The sequence below is a fragment of the Terrapene carolina genome, unplaced genomic scaffold, assembly GCF_002925995.2.
Source record: "Terrapene carolina triunguis isolate 2854851 unplaced genomic scaffold, T_m_triunguis-2.0 Scaffold233, whole genome shotgun sequence".
Classification (NCBI taxonomy): Eukaryota; Metazoa; Chordata; order Testudines; family Emydidae; genus Terrapene; species Terrapene triunguis.
Genome location: NW_020664584.1, coordinates 6,827,316 through 6,846,657, shown reverse-complemented (window position 1 = coordinate 6,846,657; position 19,342 = coordinate 6,827,316). Strand labels below are relative to the sequence as shown.

The 19,342-nt window shown below is 49.7% G+C and overlaps 1 protein-coding gene across 1 annotated transcript in view; it reads right to left on the bottom strand.

Annotated features, from left to right (window-relative positions):
• The window catches only part of AHCY (adenosylhomocysteinase), a 59,053-nt gene that overhangs the window by 29,384 nt on the left and 10,327 nt on the right, over positions 1-19,342 (bottom strand). Inside the window, exon 4 of the mRNA XM_026656841.1 lies at positions 14,613-14,765. Coding sequence (XP_026512626.1) covers positions 14,613-14,765 — 153 coding nt within the window. The remainder of the gene's footprint in view (positions 1-14,612; positions 14,766-19,342) is intronic.

Here is a 19,342-nt window from a genome sequence, read left to right as displayed (position 1 = left end):
AGTAGAACCCAGTTCTCCAGCCTTCCAGTCCTGTGCTTCAGCTACCAGACCAGGCTCCCCATTGCCAATATCATACATTTCATATAATTCATCCTACAGTATTTTATGAACCCTACATGCACAAATCTCTTACCCACCACTGAAATGGAACCGCCTCTGGGTTGGAACATGGCAGCTGTTTAACTTATCACAGTAACACTGCACCCTTTAAGACAGAAAGTGAAGAAGAGTACCATACCCAACTAAAACAGCAGGCGGGAGTTTTAGGGGAAAAGAAAATGATTTCACATATTTGACAGCCCTATCTTGTGAAAAAGGACTAACACATACATGAAGTATCAGGAGGAGCAAGTTAACTAGAAGCTCGTGGAAATTTTTCTATTGAAACTTTTTTCCAGCCAAAATGCAAGTTTACAAGAAAAGAAACCAACCAACCACACCACCTTGCATTTAGCTATTTAAAAAACATTTTGAAACCTTTTTGCAGTTTCATTTATGAGGTGTCATAAAAACAGTTGCACAAAAATATTTCAAGTGAAAACTTTTTGGTTTCTTTAAAGGTTTCTTTGCAAAATAGTCTTTCCTTTTTTGGCCAGATCTATGTTAACCTGGCTGTAAGTATCCCAGGTGAGCTCTTAAGTACCTGGAATAATCGATAGCCTGCACTAAGAAAGCTGCTCAAGACACCTCCCTCTTTAGAGTTGCCCCTGCCATCTCTCCAAACACAATTACCTCCATGTCTCTGGAGCCTTATCTTCCTGCAGTGGAGTTGGGGCAGATCAGTGGTGTAACAGAGACAGGGACTATGTACTGAAGGTACTTCTACACCATCACCATGGTATCTGAGCACCCCACAGGCTTTATGTATTTATCCTCACAACACCCACGTGAGGTAGGGAAGTTCTTTGACCCCCAGTTGACAGCTTGGGAACTGAGCACCAAAGAGACTAAGGCTATGTATACACTACGCAGCTTTTAGCAACACGGCTGTGCCACTACAAGGCGCAGTGTAGCCGCTGTCTGTAGGCAGGAGAGAGCTCTCCTGCCAACAAAAAACTTCCATCCGCAACGAGCAGCGTTAGCTCCTGCCAACAAAGTGCTAGTCACACCGGCACTTGTCGTCGGCAAAACTTTTGTCTTTTGGGGGTATTGGTGTTTTTTTTCTTTTTAACACCTCAGAACAACAAAAGTTTTTTCTTTCACTTGCCAGTGTGGACAAAGCCTAAGTGACTTGGCCAAGGCCACACAAGAAGTCTGGGGCAGAAAAGGGAACTGAACCCAGGTCTCGGGAGTCCCAGACTAGCACCCGAATTACCCTTCCTTTTGGCCACCGAGTGGCCAATAATCTGATTCAGGACATGAGTGGCGCTGTCGGCAGGCCCAGGTGATGGAAATGTACTGTGGGTAGGTCTCCGTGACTGCCGCGATCTGCATGACAAACACGGATTCCATGACTTTCCGCGACCTCCGTGATTTCTGCAGAGGCCAGTGTGGCTGACCCCAGGGCTGCCCAAGCAGCTGGTTCCGGGTCAGATGCTCAGGTGGCCCTGAGGCCAGCCACACCAGCCCCGCAGCCAGCCGCTGCTGGAGTGACCCCAGGGCCAGCCACTCCGGCCGCTGCTCGGGCGGCCCGGGGCAGCTAGCCCTTTGGACCGTCCGAGCAGCGGTTCCCGGGCATGCAGTGCAGCCACTTCCCCAGGCAGCCCCAGCCCTGTCCCCCACCCCCAGCAGTGGCCCCCTTAAGATTTAGTGAGGGATATTCATATATAAAGTCATGGACAGGTCACAGGTGCGTGAATTTTTGTTTATTGCCCGTGACCTGTCCATGACTTATACTAAAAATAGCCGTGACTAAATCGTAGCCTTAACTATGGGACAATAAGGAACAGCTTTTTTGGCTCCTTTAAGTTTTCCATATGGGAGGGGACCAAAAACTAGAGAACATTCACATGTAGCATTCACAGAAACGGCTTTAAAGAGCAGGATTCTTGAGGGAATGAAGCCTGGAGTCAGATTGAGTTATTTTGAAAGGCTGAAGGATGGGACCTGTTTTCCTAGCTGAAGTTCACTCTGGGAAAGAAATCTGGATTCACTTAACTCACTGGGATTAAATTTCAACACGTTGATCTCAAATTGCTCCCCAGGGCAGCAAACACGTGTTTGCCTGCCGTGGGGCCGTGTTTAGGCATTAGTAGTAACAGGGTCACGCTGGCAAGGGCAGTCCAAAGAACATCTCCATTCTATAGGAAAATAACCTGGCCCCTCTTAAGCAATTAATCAAACCAGTAGCTGGCTGACAAGAGGGACAGTCTCACATGCACTCTGGTGTATATGCAAAGGCATGAGAAGTGAGCCTGCAACGCTCAGGCAGCTTTCTGATGAAGATCGTATGATCTGAAATTTTTGTTGTCCACCCCCACATTTAGAGATTCTTGTCCTACGTGCATCCCCCCTCCAAGTAAGTGTCACAAGGTCCTTCTGGGGGTGGGGAGGGTAACAGCAAGCCCGCCCAGGCCTGGTGAGGAGAGGTCCTGGTAGGTAGTGGGAGCTGGAGAATGAGCCCACCCAGCACTCACTCCCAGACAACAGCTCCTGTGTCCTAGGGGCTGGGCTGGGCTCGGCTCCCCACTCCAGGCATACAGGGGAGCAGCACTGCTCAGGTTTGGCCTGGCTACATCACCATCATGATGACAGAGGGGCAGCTAGTCCAAACCCAAGAAGCACCATGACCCAGCGGGTCAGGGGTTTATTGTTTTATTTCAGGTTTTTTTAGCACGGGGATCTACCCAGCACCAGTCAGGTCCTTATGCCCCTCTGATACCCTCCTCATGGCCCAAAGTTTGAAAACTCTGCTCAAGTGGACTGGCAGGGGCCTGGGAATCAGGAACACCCAGGTTATAACTTGTTTCGTCACCAATTCAGTGGCCATGCTCTAGACACCTAACCTCAGTTTTCACCTGTGCAAAGAGGAAGACATGCCTCATAGTGGTGTTTTTAAGGATTGGTTCAAGATCTTGGAAGGGATTTAACGGGATAAAGTGCTATGCAAATGCTAAATATTCCAACACATCCTTAACACACGATTCAAATCAATGAATGGGTCACTACTCATGTTTCCTCAGTAGAAATAACTGAGTTCACATGTGCCAGAATGGCCTTTTCTTTCCCTACAGACTTTAGCTACCTCACTAAACATCAGATCCTTTGGAATTATACCCAAAGGCACAAGACCAGTTTAAAGATCAACACCAGTAGGCTCTATGAGCCACAAAGCGGAACATTTCCAAAACACACCCCAGTCACTTAGGAGCTTAAGTTTCATTGAAAGTCAGAGAGACTTGGGCTCTTAAGACACAGAAGCACTTTTGGAAGTTTTACCCACAAGGCTCAGTTTTTAATTTGAAATTTCAAGCTAATTTCAAACCTGTGGGAATTCTTTTTATTTTTATTGTGATGTTCTAAAACCCTGGGGAAAAGGAATTCTGTGAAGTGAAATTGACAAACCACTAGTGCCTGGGAAAAGAACAGTGACTTGGTTAGGTTTGGCACATTTATTCCATCTAAATGAATACATCGCCCAAGCAGAGCATGGAGCTGTAGACAGTCAATATGACTGCTGCTGACCCATGAAAGAAACTGTGCTTTGACCACTGCTTATCCTGAGGCCCAGGGATCAGCCATGACAGATTTACAGAGCAGCACAGACACTTACCTTTGAAAAGACAGCCTCTTCCATCCCCTCGGATGGCAAGTGGGTGGAGCAAGGTCCTGGCAATCGGGAGCAGTGGCGTAAATGCAACACAAGGAGTGGGGTAAAGCTAATGAGCGGCCAGGCCGCCAGGATGGAGAGATGGGCTTTGCTCACGTTCAGCTGCCCACAGAAGCTGAGTGTGGGAGGTTCACTGGATTAGTGAGAGCACAGAGTATTCCGGGCAGAGATCACAGTGTGAGGGGGCAAGTGGCGGGAGCAGCAGAAGTGCGGCACTCAGCCCTGGGGAAGATAGGCCAGGGACACTTCTCTGGCTCCTGGAAGGAACAGCCTGGAGTGGCTCCAACAGCAGCTGCAGCCAGCCCACCAGGCTCCTGCAAGGAAAGTTGTAGCCAGCGGTCAGACTGGGGGGAAAAGAGGAAGTGGTAGTCTTCCCAGCTCTGCCCACAGGGAACTCCGTTCACAGTCCATCGTGGAAATGCTCACAATACGGTCGCATATGTTCTCTGGGCTCCCCCTCGTGGGGGTCCAAATACATCCATGGGCTTTGCTGGGCTCCTCAGGCTAAGCCCTCTTGGGCTTTCAGGGCATGGCTCACCTGTGAAGGAGCTCAGATATCGCACTGGCATGGGCGGCGGGTGAATGCACTGTTGGGGGAGGCTAGCCCTTGGCCCCTCACTCTCTGCCCGAGGCCCTGCAACTTCTGTTCCCCCGCCGAAGCCTGGAGCACTTCACTCTCCCCTGCGGCCGCTGGCCCCAACGGGCAACACAGCCGGAGCGCTCCCAGCCCCAGCGCTGGGTAGGCGGGTGGCACAGCCAGAGCGCCCCCGGCCCTAGTGTGGTCTTGCACATCACGGCCCCCAGCCTGCCGGCCCCAGCCTCTCAGCCACAGAAGAGAGCAGCAGGCAGGAGGGGGCCTGGTGGAGCATGGGCGGGGCCACGCTAGGCTGTTTGGGGAAGCATGGCCTCCCCCTGCCTATGATACCCGCTGCCCATGCCCACTGGGCTCTGCTAGGATCCTTGAGCTTGGCTGTTTCTTCACTCAGGCTGAAAACAACAATGGTCCCCTCAAGTCCACTCCCTGGCGGTGCCACAATGAGCGTTCGCTCTCAGTAGATTGTGCAGATCCGCACAAGAGCATCTTCCTTTGCCACTCAGACATGCTTCAATGAAAGAGGGGCCAGTCACACAAGACCAGCTGAACCCGAGCCAGGCGGAGAGGGGAGGAGAGAGCAGGGATGTGTCAGGAAAAGGAGGTAAAGAAGAATCCTAGAGAATTCCCAACAGACTTGAGTTAAATGAGGCACCCTTCATGTAGAAGAACCCAGTGTTTATACGCAAGATCTCCATGTGGTTCTCTTTAAGGGGGGATGAAGTCAATGATACATAGCTCAATTGCTGGCACTGTACTTTAGACCAGCAGCAATAGGTCTTCTCCTCGCCCCAACATCTGTGGTACACCTGTTACAAAAACTGTGAGGTCAGCTATTCCCTGGAGTATTCCCCCTCTTCAAAAGAAGGAAAGCCAACAGCTTAATAGGCATGTACTTTATGAAGCGGAAAATTCTGCCAACAAATCAAATTTTTCACAGCCCTCGTTTCTGCCGCAAATGGAAGTGAAATTGCATAAAATTAAAATGCCTTGCAGATTTCCCCCTCACTGCAATCACGAGGAATTCATATAAATCAAGACAGGAGGCAGCCCTACCTAAACCTTAGTCTGAGCCACAGCTCAGCAGACAGCAATGGGAAGTGCAATGCTGCCCTCTAGGGATCCTGTGCAGAGGGACTTTTCTCTTTTTGCAGGCGGGGGGGAAAGGGGGCGAGATGGGGGGTTAGTGCCAAAAATACACAAAAAAGTTTGTGCAAAAAAGTTCAAGACTTTGCCAAATGGCTTCAGGAACCCACTCGCACGTATGATGGAACAAGAGCTCTCACACCCAAGTGCCTCCAGGGATGCGACCTTGCGTAAATGATGTTGGAGACGTTAATGCAATGACTCATCTGTCATGACTTCACTGGAAGATCATGGAAAGAAAACATGCAAATATGGGGAACTCCTGCTTAAACACAGATTTGGTAAGCAAGAGTGACCAGGAAAGTTATGGAAGGCAGTGAGCAACAAAGAATTCATGATGCAGGGATGGGTTTCCAATGCTTTCCTCAGGGAGAAAGGACCAAACTCGGAGGAGTCCAAACAAGTCTAAATCAAGGAAGAACCTAAAACAGTGTCCACTAAACATTGAGGGGACCAGAAGAAAGTAAATTTATACCACTGTATGGCTCATTTATATCAGCAAATTTCAACAGTTTAACTTCAGGTGTTATTTTCAATCCATTTAGTTGAACCGGAGCAAAGGGCTGCATGGACACTTGTTTTGGTTTAAACTAGACTTATTTTTAGTACGTTTAAACAGATCAGGAATCGCGATAAGTGAAACCAAAATAATCCACTCTAACCAAAATCAGAGCATCCGCAACAATTTCGCTAAACCAGTTTGGAAAATGATGCAAGTTAAACTGGTGTATGCAGAGGCCTTGGACTCTCCCAGGTTCAAATTCAGAGATGATGCACAAGTTAGACCCCCTGGCATCAAACCAGACCCAACTAAAGCTGAAGTGGAAGGAGTAACTCCGGCTCTATCTATGGATTTCTGGCTGATGTACACCGCGTCTGAAAGAGACCATCTCGCTTCATATCTACACCAACGCCAGTTATGATGTCCTTACACCTTAATCCTAGCATTTCTGTTCCCACACTAGCAAGGCTATCAGAATCCTGGCTTCTTTCTGTGCTACCCTTATCCTTTCATGTTCTCAGAGGGCACTTTGATTTAATTGTGGTGTCAGGGAGTTGAAGCATCTGGTGCAGCCTGGAGAGAAAATGGATGGGGAGCCACCTAGTGGCTGAGCTTCTGTAGAAGCACTCTACATCAGTGTTTTTCAAAGTACGGGTCGCGACCCAGGACTGGGTCATGGAATGTCAGGCACTGGGTCACCTTGCTGATTCAAATTCTAACAATCGTTGCCATGCATCAGCTCTAAAGGGCTGTGCAGCAGGGACCTAGAGAGGAGAGAGGTAGGGGGTGGGCGGGAACTGAGGAGGGGAGCAAGTTAGGGCTTGCAGGACTGCTGCGGGCTTCTCCCCCAGTCCCAGCGCTTGCTGCTGCCAGGCGGGGAGAGAGAGGCCCCTCCCCCGGACCTAGCTGCTGCCAGCGGGGAGAGGGCTGGGGGAAGTCCTCTGGCCCCAGCCCTGGGGCAGCCTGCCTGCACCCCAAACTCCTCATCCCACCCCACAGCCTGCACCACCAGCCAGAGCCCTCCCCTCCGCCCGCATCCCAACCCTCTGCCCCAGCCCTGAGCCCCCTTCTGCACCCTGAATCCCTCATCCCCAGCTCCACCCTAGAGCCCTCACCCCTGCACCCCACCCTCTGCCCTGCCCTGGGCCACCTCCCACACTCCTTACCATAGGCTTACTACGGCTAGTGTCTCATGTTAGTTATGTAAAGTGGTTTAAGCTAGAATGTATTGCAATATTATGATTTTATGAAAACTCTAGTCAGAAGATATAATTATGTTGGGTCACAGGCATCAACAATTTTCTTCAACTGGGTCACGAGGAAAAAAGTTTGAAAACCACTGCTCTACATAGCCGTACAGAAGGGCTAGCACTAAAGCTAGAGGATAACCTGTGCACAGCCCTAAATGCTGCAGCTCTGACCAGTTTCCTACAAAAAGCTGTTTGAGTTTGCTCTCCAAGTTCAGCTGGGACCTTTTCCCTCCTTGCGGGATGATTTAGACCCAGTGTATTAATTACTGCACATTTTAACCAACATGCCCATCACCGTGTTCTCTATATTAATGTGGCCTCTAGGTATGTATTGTCTCCATCTCTGCTAGTACATTCTGAGACCCAAAGAGCAGCTGCAGCAGACTTACAGGTTATATCTTTTAGCAAGGCTGGTATTTCTAACATTCACAAGTTTCCCAGTCATCTGTAACCTCCTACCCAATTCTTAATGTACCAAGTACCTCTGTTACACTACTCAGTAGGCTTCTTCTCCCAGCAAAGATTTGCCCCCCTCTCCAGATGGCATCATATTTACACCTGAACTAAACTACATGGAAGCCCTGCATTAAGGTTAAGACTTACTGCCCACCTCTCCAACAGTTAACTGAGCTCTTACACAAGTGACCAAACATAGAAGAGATAATAGGTTTCCCTCACAACATTGTCATAAAAATGACATTTGAACTCAAAAAACACCTTCCCGAGTGCTTAAGATTGGAAGGGCTTGAGTGTTTCCCCTTTTGTATATTTCTTCACCAGGACATACATCTCTCTCCTTTCAGAACTGCCACCCAGCCCTCCAGAGAGGCATCACAATGCCATCCTTCTTTGAATTGCTTCATGAAGTTTATTCCTTCTCATGTGTGTTCCATTACTGGACGGGTTTTATTCATTCCATTTTAAGGGTAGATTAAATTGTTTAGATTAACATTCAGTTAGTGGCTTGAAGGCCATGCTGACCTGTAACTGCACCACTGATGACTGCAGGCAAATTACCTGCAGGGAGATTCTCTGGGAATGCCTATTTGTCTTTGGCAGCAAATGTTGCAGCACTAAGCCTGCTAAAACTTGTTATCGATGAGCTATAGAGTCTCCTCTCCAGCTGTTGGTGACCCTAGGCCATCAGGTCTGAACTGCGTGTTCTGTGCTGGGATTGCTTTTAATTAAAGCCAACAGAGGACAATCCTCTCTTGGAATTCCGTTTAAGAGTTCTGCCCAACCCCAGCCTACCCTTATGAGCAGCAGTCACTTGTTGATACACTTAATATCAGTGGCCATCACTTTGGATAATGGATGACTGTTAAACACTCGCATCTTCCCCTTTCCCAGGGAGAGGGACGAGAGGTAGGTCCTAGCAGACAGCAGCGCCAAAGGGGGCATGTCACATCACGCCCCTTAGAATCATAGAATCATAGAATATCAGGGCTGGAAAGGAGCTCAGGAGGTCATCTAGTCCAACCCCCTGCTCAAAGCAGGACCAATTCCCAACTAAATCATCCCAGCCAAGGCTTTGTCAATCCTGACCTTAAAAACCGCTAAGGAAGGAGATTCCACCACCTCCCTAGGTAACCCATTCCAGTGCTTCACCACCCTCCTAGTGAAAAAGTTTTTCCTAATATCCAACCTAAACCTCCCCAACTGCAACTTGAGACCATTACTCCTTGTTCTGTCATCAGGTACCACTGAGAACAGTCTAGATCCATCCTCTTTGGAACCCCCTTTCAGGTAGTTGAAAACAGCTATCAAATCCCCCCTCATTCTTCTCTTCTGCAGACTAAACAATCCCAGTTCCCTCAGCCTCTCCTCATAAGTCATGTGCTCCAGCCCCCTAATCATTTTTGTTGCCCTCTGCTGGACTCTTTCCAATTTTTCCACATCCTTCTTGTAGTGTGGGGCCCAAAACTGGACACAGTACTCCAGATGAGGCCTCACCAATGTCGAATAGAGGGGAATGATCACGGCCCTCGATCTGCTGGCAATGCCCCTACTTATACAGCCCAAAATGCCGTTAGCCTTCTTGGCAACAAGGGCACATTGTTGACTCATATCCAGCTTCCCATCCACTGTAACCCCTAGGTCCTTTTCTGCAGAACTGCTGCCTAGCCATTCGGTCCCTAGTCTGTAACAGTGCATGGGATTCTTCCGTCCTAAGTGCAGGACTCTGCACTTGTCCTTGTTGAACCTCATCAGGTTTCTTTTGGCCCAATCCTCTAATTTGCCTAGGTCCCTCTGTATCCTATCCCTACCCTCCAGCGTATCTACCACTCCTCCCAGTTTAGTGTCAGCTGCAAACTTGCTGAGGGTGCAGTCCACGCCATCCTCCAGATCATTAATGAAGATATTGAACAAAACCGGCCCCAGGACCGACCCCTGGGGCACTCCACTTGAAACCGGCTGCCAGCTAGACATGGAGCCGTTGATCACTACCCGTTGAGCCCGACGATCTAGCCAGCTTTCTATCCACCTTATAGTCCATTTATCCATCCCATACCTCTAACTTGGTGGCAAGAATACTGTGGGAGACCGTATCAAAAGCTTTGTTAAAGTCAAGGAATAACACATCCACTGCTTTCCCCTCATCCACAGAGTCAGTTATCTCCTCATAGAAGGGAATTAAGTTAGTCAGGCATGACTTGCCCTTGGTGAATCCATGCTGACTGTTCCTGATCACTTTCCTCTCCTCTAAGAGGTTCAGAATTGATTCCTTGAGGACCTGCTCCATGATTTTTCCAGGGACTGAGGTGAGGCTGACTGGCCTGTAGTTCCCTGAATCCTCCTTCTTCCCTTTTTTAAAGATGGGCACTACATTAGCCTTTTTCCAGTCATCCGGGACCTCCCCCGATCACCATGAGTTTTCAAAGATAATGGCCAATGGCTCTGCAATCACATCCACCAACTCCTTTAGCACCCTCGAATGCAGCGCATCCGGCCCCATGGACTTGTGCTCGTCCAGTTTTTCTAAATAGTCCTGAACCACTTCTTTCTCCACAGAGGGCTGGTCACCTTCTCCCCATACTGTGCTGCCCAGCGGGAGCTGACCAGTCAGGGAGCTGACCTTGTTCGTGAAGACAGAGGCAAAAAAAATCATTGAGTAAATTAGCTTTTTCCATATCCTCTGTTAGTAGGTTGCCTCCCTCATTCAGTAAGGGGCCCACACTTTCCTTGACTTTCTTCTTGTTGCTAACATACCTGAAAAAACCCTTCTTGTTACTCTTAACATCTCTGGCTAGCTGCAACTCCAAGTGTGATTTGGCCTTCCTGATTTCATTGCCTGAGCAATATTTTTATACTCCTCCCTGGTCTTTTGTCCAATCTTCCACTTCTTGTAAGCTTCTTTTTTGCATTTAAGGTCAGCAAGGATTTCACTGTTAAGCCAAGCTGGTCGCCTGCCATATTTACTCTTTTTTCTACACATTGGGATGGTTTTTTCCTGCAACCTCAATAAAGATTCTTTAAAATACAGCCAGCTCTCCTGGACTCCTTTCCCCCTCATGTTATTCTCCCAGGGGATCCTGCCCATCAGTTCCCTGAGGGAGTCAAAGTCTGCTTTTCTGAAGTCCAGGGTCCGTATTCTGCTGCTCTCCTTTCTTCCTTGTGTCAGGATCCTGAACTCAACCATCTCATGGTCACTGCCTCCCAGGTTCCCATCCACTTTTGCTTCCCCTACTAATTCTTCCCAGTTTGTGAGCAGCAGGTCTAGAAGAGCTCTGCCCCTAGTTGGTTCCTCCAGCACTTGCACCAGGAAATTGTCCCCTACACTTTCCAAAAAGTTCCTGGATTGTCTGTGCACCGCTGTATTGCTCTCCCAGCAGATATCAGGGTGATTAAAGTCTCCCATGAGAACCAGGGCCTGTGATCTAGTAACTTCTGCTAGTTGCCGGAAGAAAGCCTCATCCACCTCATCCCCCTGGTCTGGTGGTCTATAGCAGACTCCCACCACCACATCACCCTTGTTGCTCACACTTCTAAATTTAATCCAGAGACTCAGGTTTTTCTGCAGTTTCATACCGGAGCTCTGAGCAGTCATACTGCTCTCTTACATACAATGCAACTCCCCCACCTTTTCTGCCCTGCCTGTCCTTCCTGAACAGTTTATATCCATCCATGACAGTGCTCCAGTCCTGTTAGTTACCCCACAAAGTCTCTGTTATTCCAATGACATCATAGTTCCTTGACTGTGCCAGGACTTCCAGTTCTCCCTGCTTGTTTCCCAGGCTTCTTGCATTTGTGTATAGGCACTTATGATAACTCGCTGATTGTCCCGCTTTCTCAGTCTGAGACAGGAGTCCTCACCTCTTGCACTCTCCTGCTCGTGCTTCCTCCCGGTATCCCATTTCCCCACTTACCTCAGGGAAACTTACCTTCTCTTCCTCAAAAGCTGATCAGCCCTCACAATAACACACACGCACTATAAGACCCATCTGCAGGAGGCAGAAGTGCTTTGCTGATGAATGGGAGGGACCTATCCTCAAAAAAGCAAGAGCACCCTACAAAGAAATTGCACCAATGCTTCCTCCATAAGTCCAGGTGCCCTTTTGACCCTTTCATTTCTCCAAGTCACCCAGACTTATTTACACTTGGGCTTTTGTTCTCTGCCTAATTCATTCTCTTCCCCAGGTCAGAACTCCATTGTTTGCACTGAGACATGGCACAACCTCTGTAGTTCTTTTAGCCAACTCCTCCACATCTTTCTGTGGCTCCTCAGGTCATGACTGGCCTCCAACTCTCTCCTTTCATCCTTGGAGGCTGGCACAGATCTCCATCGAGGAAAGAAGGGGTTTACATAGCAGATCATAGGATCGCCCAGGCCAGACCATACTACTGGCCCATCTACTCCAATATTGCATCTCTCATGGCAGCCAGCACCAGATGATTCAGAGGAAGGTGCAAGAAATCCCATAGTAAAAGGACCTCCCAGTGGGGGAAGTTTCTTGCTAAACATCGTCAGTTTGCAAGCGGCTTAAGCTCTGAGGGCAGATGCATCAGAGCTACCTCGGCCTCAGCCCTGGGAAGACAAGTCTGGCAGGAGGACATAGGTCTACAATATGAGTCTTGCTCCTCCTTAGAGTCCCTGCATGTGGAAATGATTTATCTGGAAGCAATGAATCACGTTAAGAATCCTGGCATTGCCCTTCATGTCAGATATGGCACGGAAGTACCGATGCATGACCTGTACAGGCAGTGCCTTGCTCTGTCTTGTGGTGACCGCAGAACAGCAGCACAAGCCCTTGTGATCACAAGCCTCTGTTGTTTTCATGATGGGGACGTTTCATGCAGCTCCCACTGAATGTCCTACAGCAGTAAAGAGGTTAAGTGCAGAGTTCTGTTCTGGGAAGTGAGTTCAAGGCACCTAACTCTGATTCAATGTACACCTTCCAGGAAAGCTCTCCTACTGTTTAGTCCAATGCTCCCTGGAAGCACAATGGCCACAGACCAACCCCATTAGAGTTTCCACAGAGACCAATCTTTGGTTAGCGAGCATTGACCTGCTACCAGGAGCAGAGCTCGTGCAGCGGGTTACTGCAGAAGTCTCACCTCTGAGGACCATGACAAAGGGCAATGAGTTGAATGGTCTGTTTAGTCCCCAAGGAATACTTCTCCACAAACCAAAGGCACCAGAGCATTTGGCACAATGGGCAGGTTTCTAAGAGGCAGAGGATGGAAGGGCAGGAGTGCTGCAGCTCAGGATGAGGTGCATTAGCAGAACTATCGGAGGGGCTCTCTGGATTGAGATAGCACAGGGTGTTGCAGGTACAGAGTAGGTGTGTTTGCATAACTGCAGAGAAGACGCTGACATTCTACTTCCCTGGTGCAGTGCTGCCAGTCTGTCACTTCGATGAGCACTAAATTCACTGGTCAGATAAGCCTCGTTCGGTGGTTGTGTCATTAGCTACCTCCCACATTAGCGCCACCCATGCTAATCTATTGTTTCTATGGTATTAACACGATGACCTGCTCGGTCGGTTTGACTCTTCGCTACATGATCCGGATCACTACCGAGTTCACCAGTCCTTTCGACTGCTGACATTAATAGGGTAAGAGCATGTCCCCTGTACATTACATCTTGCAGAAAACTGATTTCAGCATCTTTCTCTGAAGAAAAGCTGCAGGTGGTCACGGCTTCACCCAGTGACCCCAAACAGAGGCAACAGAGACAATGTATTAAGGTGAAAAAAAAGCCCACAACTGCAGGCAGCAACTGCTTGATGAGTGGAGGGAAGGGGGGGGAAAACCTGAACAGCGGGGCTATGCGATGGGAGGTACTCCCCACACTGGTTCGGAGAGGGCGGAATTCGGCCAGGTGGGCCCAGTCAGCCGATTAAGCAGCAATTGAGGGCGATATAAGCTGTGTGGAGGGAGCTTATTAGGAGGTAGCTCACCCGTGAAGGAAGAGGAGGGGCCTGTATAAAGCCCAGGAACTCAGAGCAGAAAGGAGCTGGAAAAGTCTGCAGTCACTCCCTGGGAGAAGAGAGGAGTGTCTGGAGGCTGTAGAGACAGTCACTCCCAAGAAGGAGGAAGCGGAGAGGCTGGCAAACCTGGGCAGGGAGTGCTACATGGTAAGGAAAGGTCTCAGGGAAAAGCAGTAAGGTCTAGAAGGGAGCAGACCTTAACTCCCAACTAGAGGGTCCCTGAGCCAGAACCTGGAGTAGAGGGTGGGCCCAGGCTCCCCTGCCAGTCAACGAGGACATGGCACCATGGGGCAGAGAGTAGGAAGACTGCCTAGGACCGAGGAAGTGGCAATGAAGCAGTGAACGGGAACACTGCTCAAGATTGCTGAAGAATGACTGATACCCAGGAAGGGGAAAACGCATATAGTGACCTGGCTGCAGGGCCAAGTCACAAAGAGGTAGCAGCAGCTCATGGAGCGAGAGAGGGGCTGCAGCCAGACTGAGAAGGATGCAGAGATGATGTGCAACCGTGGGAAGGGACGTCGACCTTGCAAAGCTAATCCCCAGAACTGCTAGAAGGGGGCGCCACCCTACCGCTGAGTTGAGCGCCCTGTCACAAGCTAGAGGTCAGCACCACCAAAAGCTCCTATGACAGGTACTCATGTCATTTCCCACTCCCAGTGATAGGGGCACAGGGAAGGGGGGCCAATACAGAGCCGAGCTGAAAACAGAAATTTGTGGCAATAAGAGGCTAAAGTCCTGAATAACCTTTAAACAATTTAACAGGCTAGATCAGAGCCTATTGGCACATATCTGTCCCGCCCAACTTGGAGCCAGAGATTCCCACTGAAATGGACACAGTCTTATTGTCTGGATGGTGTAGAGTCAAATGTGAATGTTTTTCTCCTTTACAACATCTAATCATAACACAGGGCATAGTTACCTTTCAGGAGCTGTGGGTGTTTGGTATGAACCAGGTTGGTGAGGTCCCCACCATCATCTAAAATCATGTTCAATGGCTGCCCATCCTTGAAATAGAGGGTCTGCTCGATGCACCACAAGTATTCCTCGTCGGTCTCCCCTTTCCAGGCAAACACTACACCCCAATAAACAGAAGACGTAATTAGTTGGGTCTCTTTCACAAGCACGTGTGTCCATACTAGAGTGTATAAATCAGATCTCCATCAGCAGCACTCAGTACCAGAGCCAAACGGTACAGGCTGCCCTAGCAGTCAGGAGCAATCCAGCCTGGAGGCAGTGATAAGAAATTACTGTGTTTGCAGCTGAAAACGGAAGCATCTCTTAGCGCGAGCAGGATAGAACTAGCTTTGCCTCACGTTCCAGGCCACAAAATGATGGGACCTTGGTCAGCGCTTGCCAGACACTACTTAGCAAAAGCAAATATGACAGAAAAACAAAGCTGTACAGACACTCCACCATTCCCCACCTTCTCCCGATTTCAGAGCCACTAACAGCTCCCGCTCCTTCCCAGGCATTTGTGCACTTGGCCTCATGCCTCACTAGGCACCCCAGGCATTCAGCTATTGCAGAGGCGCATCCAATAATGTTTACGTCTCCTGCCACAGGACATGTAATACATTGCAAACTCATGCACTCTTCTTTGTTCAGTACAGGCAGGCAGTCCATCTTGCTACCGCTCCTTCCGCAGATGCACTCAGCGAAGCCACATGTGAGGTGCCATGTATCTATACACCTTGGGGTCAGGTAGGTTCAATAGGCAAAGCACAAGCTAGAAAACCAAAAGAGGGACTTGAACCCACAAAGAAAGAAAATTCAAGGCAGAAGCCGAGCAGTGAGGCCAGCATACCATCCTTAATTCACTCTCTGGCAATGGGATTCAACTTCCTGAGATGAAACTGGAGGAGGAGGAGGGGCCCATTTCAACCTTGGAGACTCTGACCATGGCATGAGTGACATCATATGCCAGAAAACCAGACCTTGCCTCCTGATCGGTGTGCATCTGTCTGAATTCCTTGGCATACAAGAACAGGACAAATTAAAGAGAAGGACTAGACAGTTTTAAATTGCCTCAAACAAACAAAAATAATCCTATCTGAGGAGCCTGACCCTAAATGGCCCATGCGAGTTTCATGGTAACAGGCATTACAGCAGGAATGAAAGAGAATCCCTTCACAAAGGGAGGTAGAAAATGGATTTGGCCATTATTACAGCCTGGTCTCATGCCACGGAACTACTGGCATGCACAGCCATGAGACTGTACAATTTTTGGCTGACAACTAACTCCAGAATTCTGTGACTTCCCTGTCACACACGAGAATGCCGCCATTACAAAAACCACAAATATTTGAGAAGGACAGTCAACGGCTTTTGTTTAGTTAATTTCTCAGGTCTGGTTTCCACTACAGACCTGTATCAGCATAACTATGTCACTCAGGGGTGTGAAAAATCCACATTACTGAGCGACGTAGTTATACTAACCTAACCCCCCGTGTAGACAGCACTATGTCAGTGGGAGAGCTTCTCGGGGATGTGGATTAACTACACCAATGGAAGAACTCTCTCCCATCAGCTTAGAGTCTTCATTAAAAGCACTTCAGTGGTGATGCAGCTGTGCCGATGCAGTGTTTTAAGTGTAGACTTGCCCTCGTTCTCAGTTTGGGGATTTAAATCTGGCCCTTAAACATCATTTCCCCTGAGGACAAAGCAACCATAAGGGCAGATGATCAAACATCTCCTGCAAGTTTTCAGCAAGCCTTTGCTGCAAGGTACCAACATATTCAGAGGATCTGAAAGACTTTATAAAGGTGAATATCACCCCCGCTTTAGAGATAGGAATCAGGCACAGGGCGCTTACGTGACTTGTCTTACATGCTGCAGCAAGTCATTGGTGGAGCTGGGAAGAGACCCAGTAATCCTGCTTCCCACTGCTCTGCTCCAGCCACTAGAAAATGTTGCTCTGTTTGATCAACCGCACTGGCTGCATTGCCCTTTTCATCACCACCACAGTCTGTGTGAAGAGCTGCTGATAAATCACATTTCTGAAAAACACTGAACCGAAACGATTCTGCTTATATGGCACTTTCTCTTTTAATATTTTACTACTAGAGGCAATTGCATGAGTATAGGCTCCACGTTCCTCAAGAGCTCAGGTCCTGTTGCTTCTCCTCCTTAGCAAAGCCTTCATCAGCTGTCTGTGAGCCACAGTCACTTCAACAAGAACCTACTGTGATCTCAACCAATTAGGTTCCCAGGTAGGAAATAAGCACCAGGAACGGATGAATGTTTAATGAGCGGCTTTCTTGTGCCATTGTTGGAGAAGAAACAGAGGCAGCCACTCCCAACAGATCATTCAGTTTCTCACTGAACACCTGCACTAGGGTGGAGGACAATCCAACAGGCCAAGGGTGGGCAATAATTTTCACAGGGGGGCCACTCCACTAATTTTGGTAAGTCGTCACAGGCCGCACATTTCTATTATATTAATGGAGGGGGTGCAGGGCCTGGGAGGAAGTTTGGGTGCAGAAGGGAGCTCCAGGCTGGTGCAGAGTGTTGGGGTGCAGGAGGGAGCTCCAGGCTGGTGCAGAGTGTTGGGGTGCAGGAGAGGGTGAGGGGTGTGGGCTCTGGGAGGGAGTTTGGTGCAGGAGGGGGCTGGGGCAGGGGATTGGGGTGGAGCGGGCGTGGGGTCTGGGAGGGAGTTTGGGTGCAGGAGGGGGTTCTGATCTGGGGCAGTGGGTTGGGGTGCAGGAGTGGCGCAAGGTGCAGGCTCTGGCCAGGAGGTGCTTACCACAGGTGCACCCCTTCGGGGGGAGGGAGGCAGCGGGTCTCTGTGCGCTGCCTGCGCCCACAAGCACCGCCCCCGCAGCTCCCATTGGACAGTTTCCGGCCAATGGGAGCTGTGAGTATGGTGCTGGGGGTGGGGGCAGCGCGCAGAGCCACCTCCCCCCGCCAGGGGCGCACAGAGACATGCCAGCAGCATCCAGCCGCTTCCGGGAGCGGCGTGGGGCCACAGCAGGCAGGCAGCCTGCGAGCACCCCGTTGCGCCATGGGACTTTTAGTGGCCCGGAGATTGCGAAGGGGCAGCCAAAGAGCCTGGCAGGCCGGACAGAAACGTTAGAGGGGCCAGATCCAGCCTGCGGGCCATATTTTGCCCACCCCTGCAACAGGCCCTGCAAATCTGCAGACCACGTTTACGGACCACCAATCAGATGAGGATACAAATTTTGCATCCCTGCAGGGCTCTAAGTATCACTCTGCATGGTTCTCCACCAACAATTATTTGGTCCTTACCCTTAGAGGGGATTGGGACCCTCAAGTGTCACTCAGTTCTGAGTTGAAAGGAACCCGGATACTTTGAGGGCAATATGGCTGAAACAGCCAACTTTGGCAGTTGATACCCCAAAGAAATTGCCTAGTTTCATATGGCTTCCAAATTAAACCATAACCTGGCCGCAGGCCCTGCCTGAAACATGACCCAGGTGAGAGCAAGCCTGAGGCTCTGTTTCAAATTTGTAACAAAACTCACCTGAAGTGGGTTGCACTGAGCGATTTGCCAACAGGGTTTTAAACATAGAATTGCATGATCCCTGAAACCTACATTTCAATGCAAAGTGCCAACCGTGCTAGCTGGAAAACGCAACAACACTGGGAAACCCCTAACTACTCAGGGTAAATGGCAGCCACACCAAAAGGGACTGAAATAGGCAACAGAAAACCCCATATTTTCACATCAGCCAGCAGCAAGACCAGGCATAAAAGCACACAGTACAAAAAGCAACCAGGAAACTGGGATTGGCCTTATTGCCTCCTCTTTTTGTTATGCAAATGATCCCTTGCAAGGTTAGTGAGGTTCTGATGGAGCTTTTGTGCAGTGGATTCAAGTATTTGGAGTTATTGCATGCAAAACGCCTGAGATTGTAGCATCAACCACTGCTCTTCCACGAAAGAAGAAAAGTTACTTAAAGCAGGGACAACTCCAAAGCCTGATAAGCCTTGGTCACACTAAGGTGTCTTCAGAGCACGTGTTTATATTGATACCATAGCTTTCAGCTTCTATCACCTTCCAACCTACAGTAGCATCAAAACAGCAGAGTTTAGCTGCTAAAGAGCTTTGGGGATGGTAGTCTACAACACTGCAGGCATAGCTTTGGGCTCAACACATCTCAAATGCTGCCACTGCAGCCAGCCGGAAAGACCACTTCATTGAATATTTTGGGGCCAGCATGTTCCCTTTAGCCAGTTAGCCCTGGGTCTGCTGTAAAGCCCCAGACACCCCTCTCCATAAACACCATATGCAGCCTTCATTTTTATCATCTCTGACAGTTTAATCCCCTTAGGGTTTGTCTACACTGCAGCTGGGAGTGAGCCTCCCAGCCAGGGCCGGCTCCAAGCACCAGCTGAGCAAGCTGGTGCTTGGGGCGGCAGATTGTTGGAGGCAGCATTCTGCCCAATCCTAGGGCGGCACGGCCGCTTTTTTTTTGTTTTTTGTTCTTGTTCCGCTCCGGCCGCCCTGTAGGGGGCGGCGGCGCGGAGAACCAGAGCACCCTGCAGGGCAGTCCTCTTCCTCCCCTCCCCGCCGACCGGAGCGGAGCCCTCGCGGCAGGCGGCAGGAGATGGCACAGCGGGAGGGGCCGCGTGGCAGCGCCCCTGCTGTAGCCCTGGCAGCCCCCTTCTCTCTCTCTCTCCCGCCCGCTC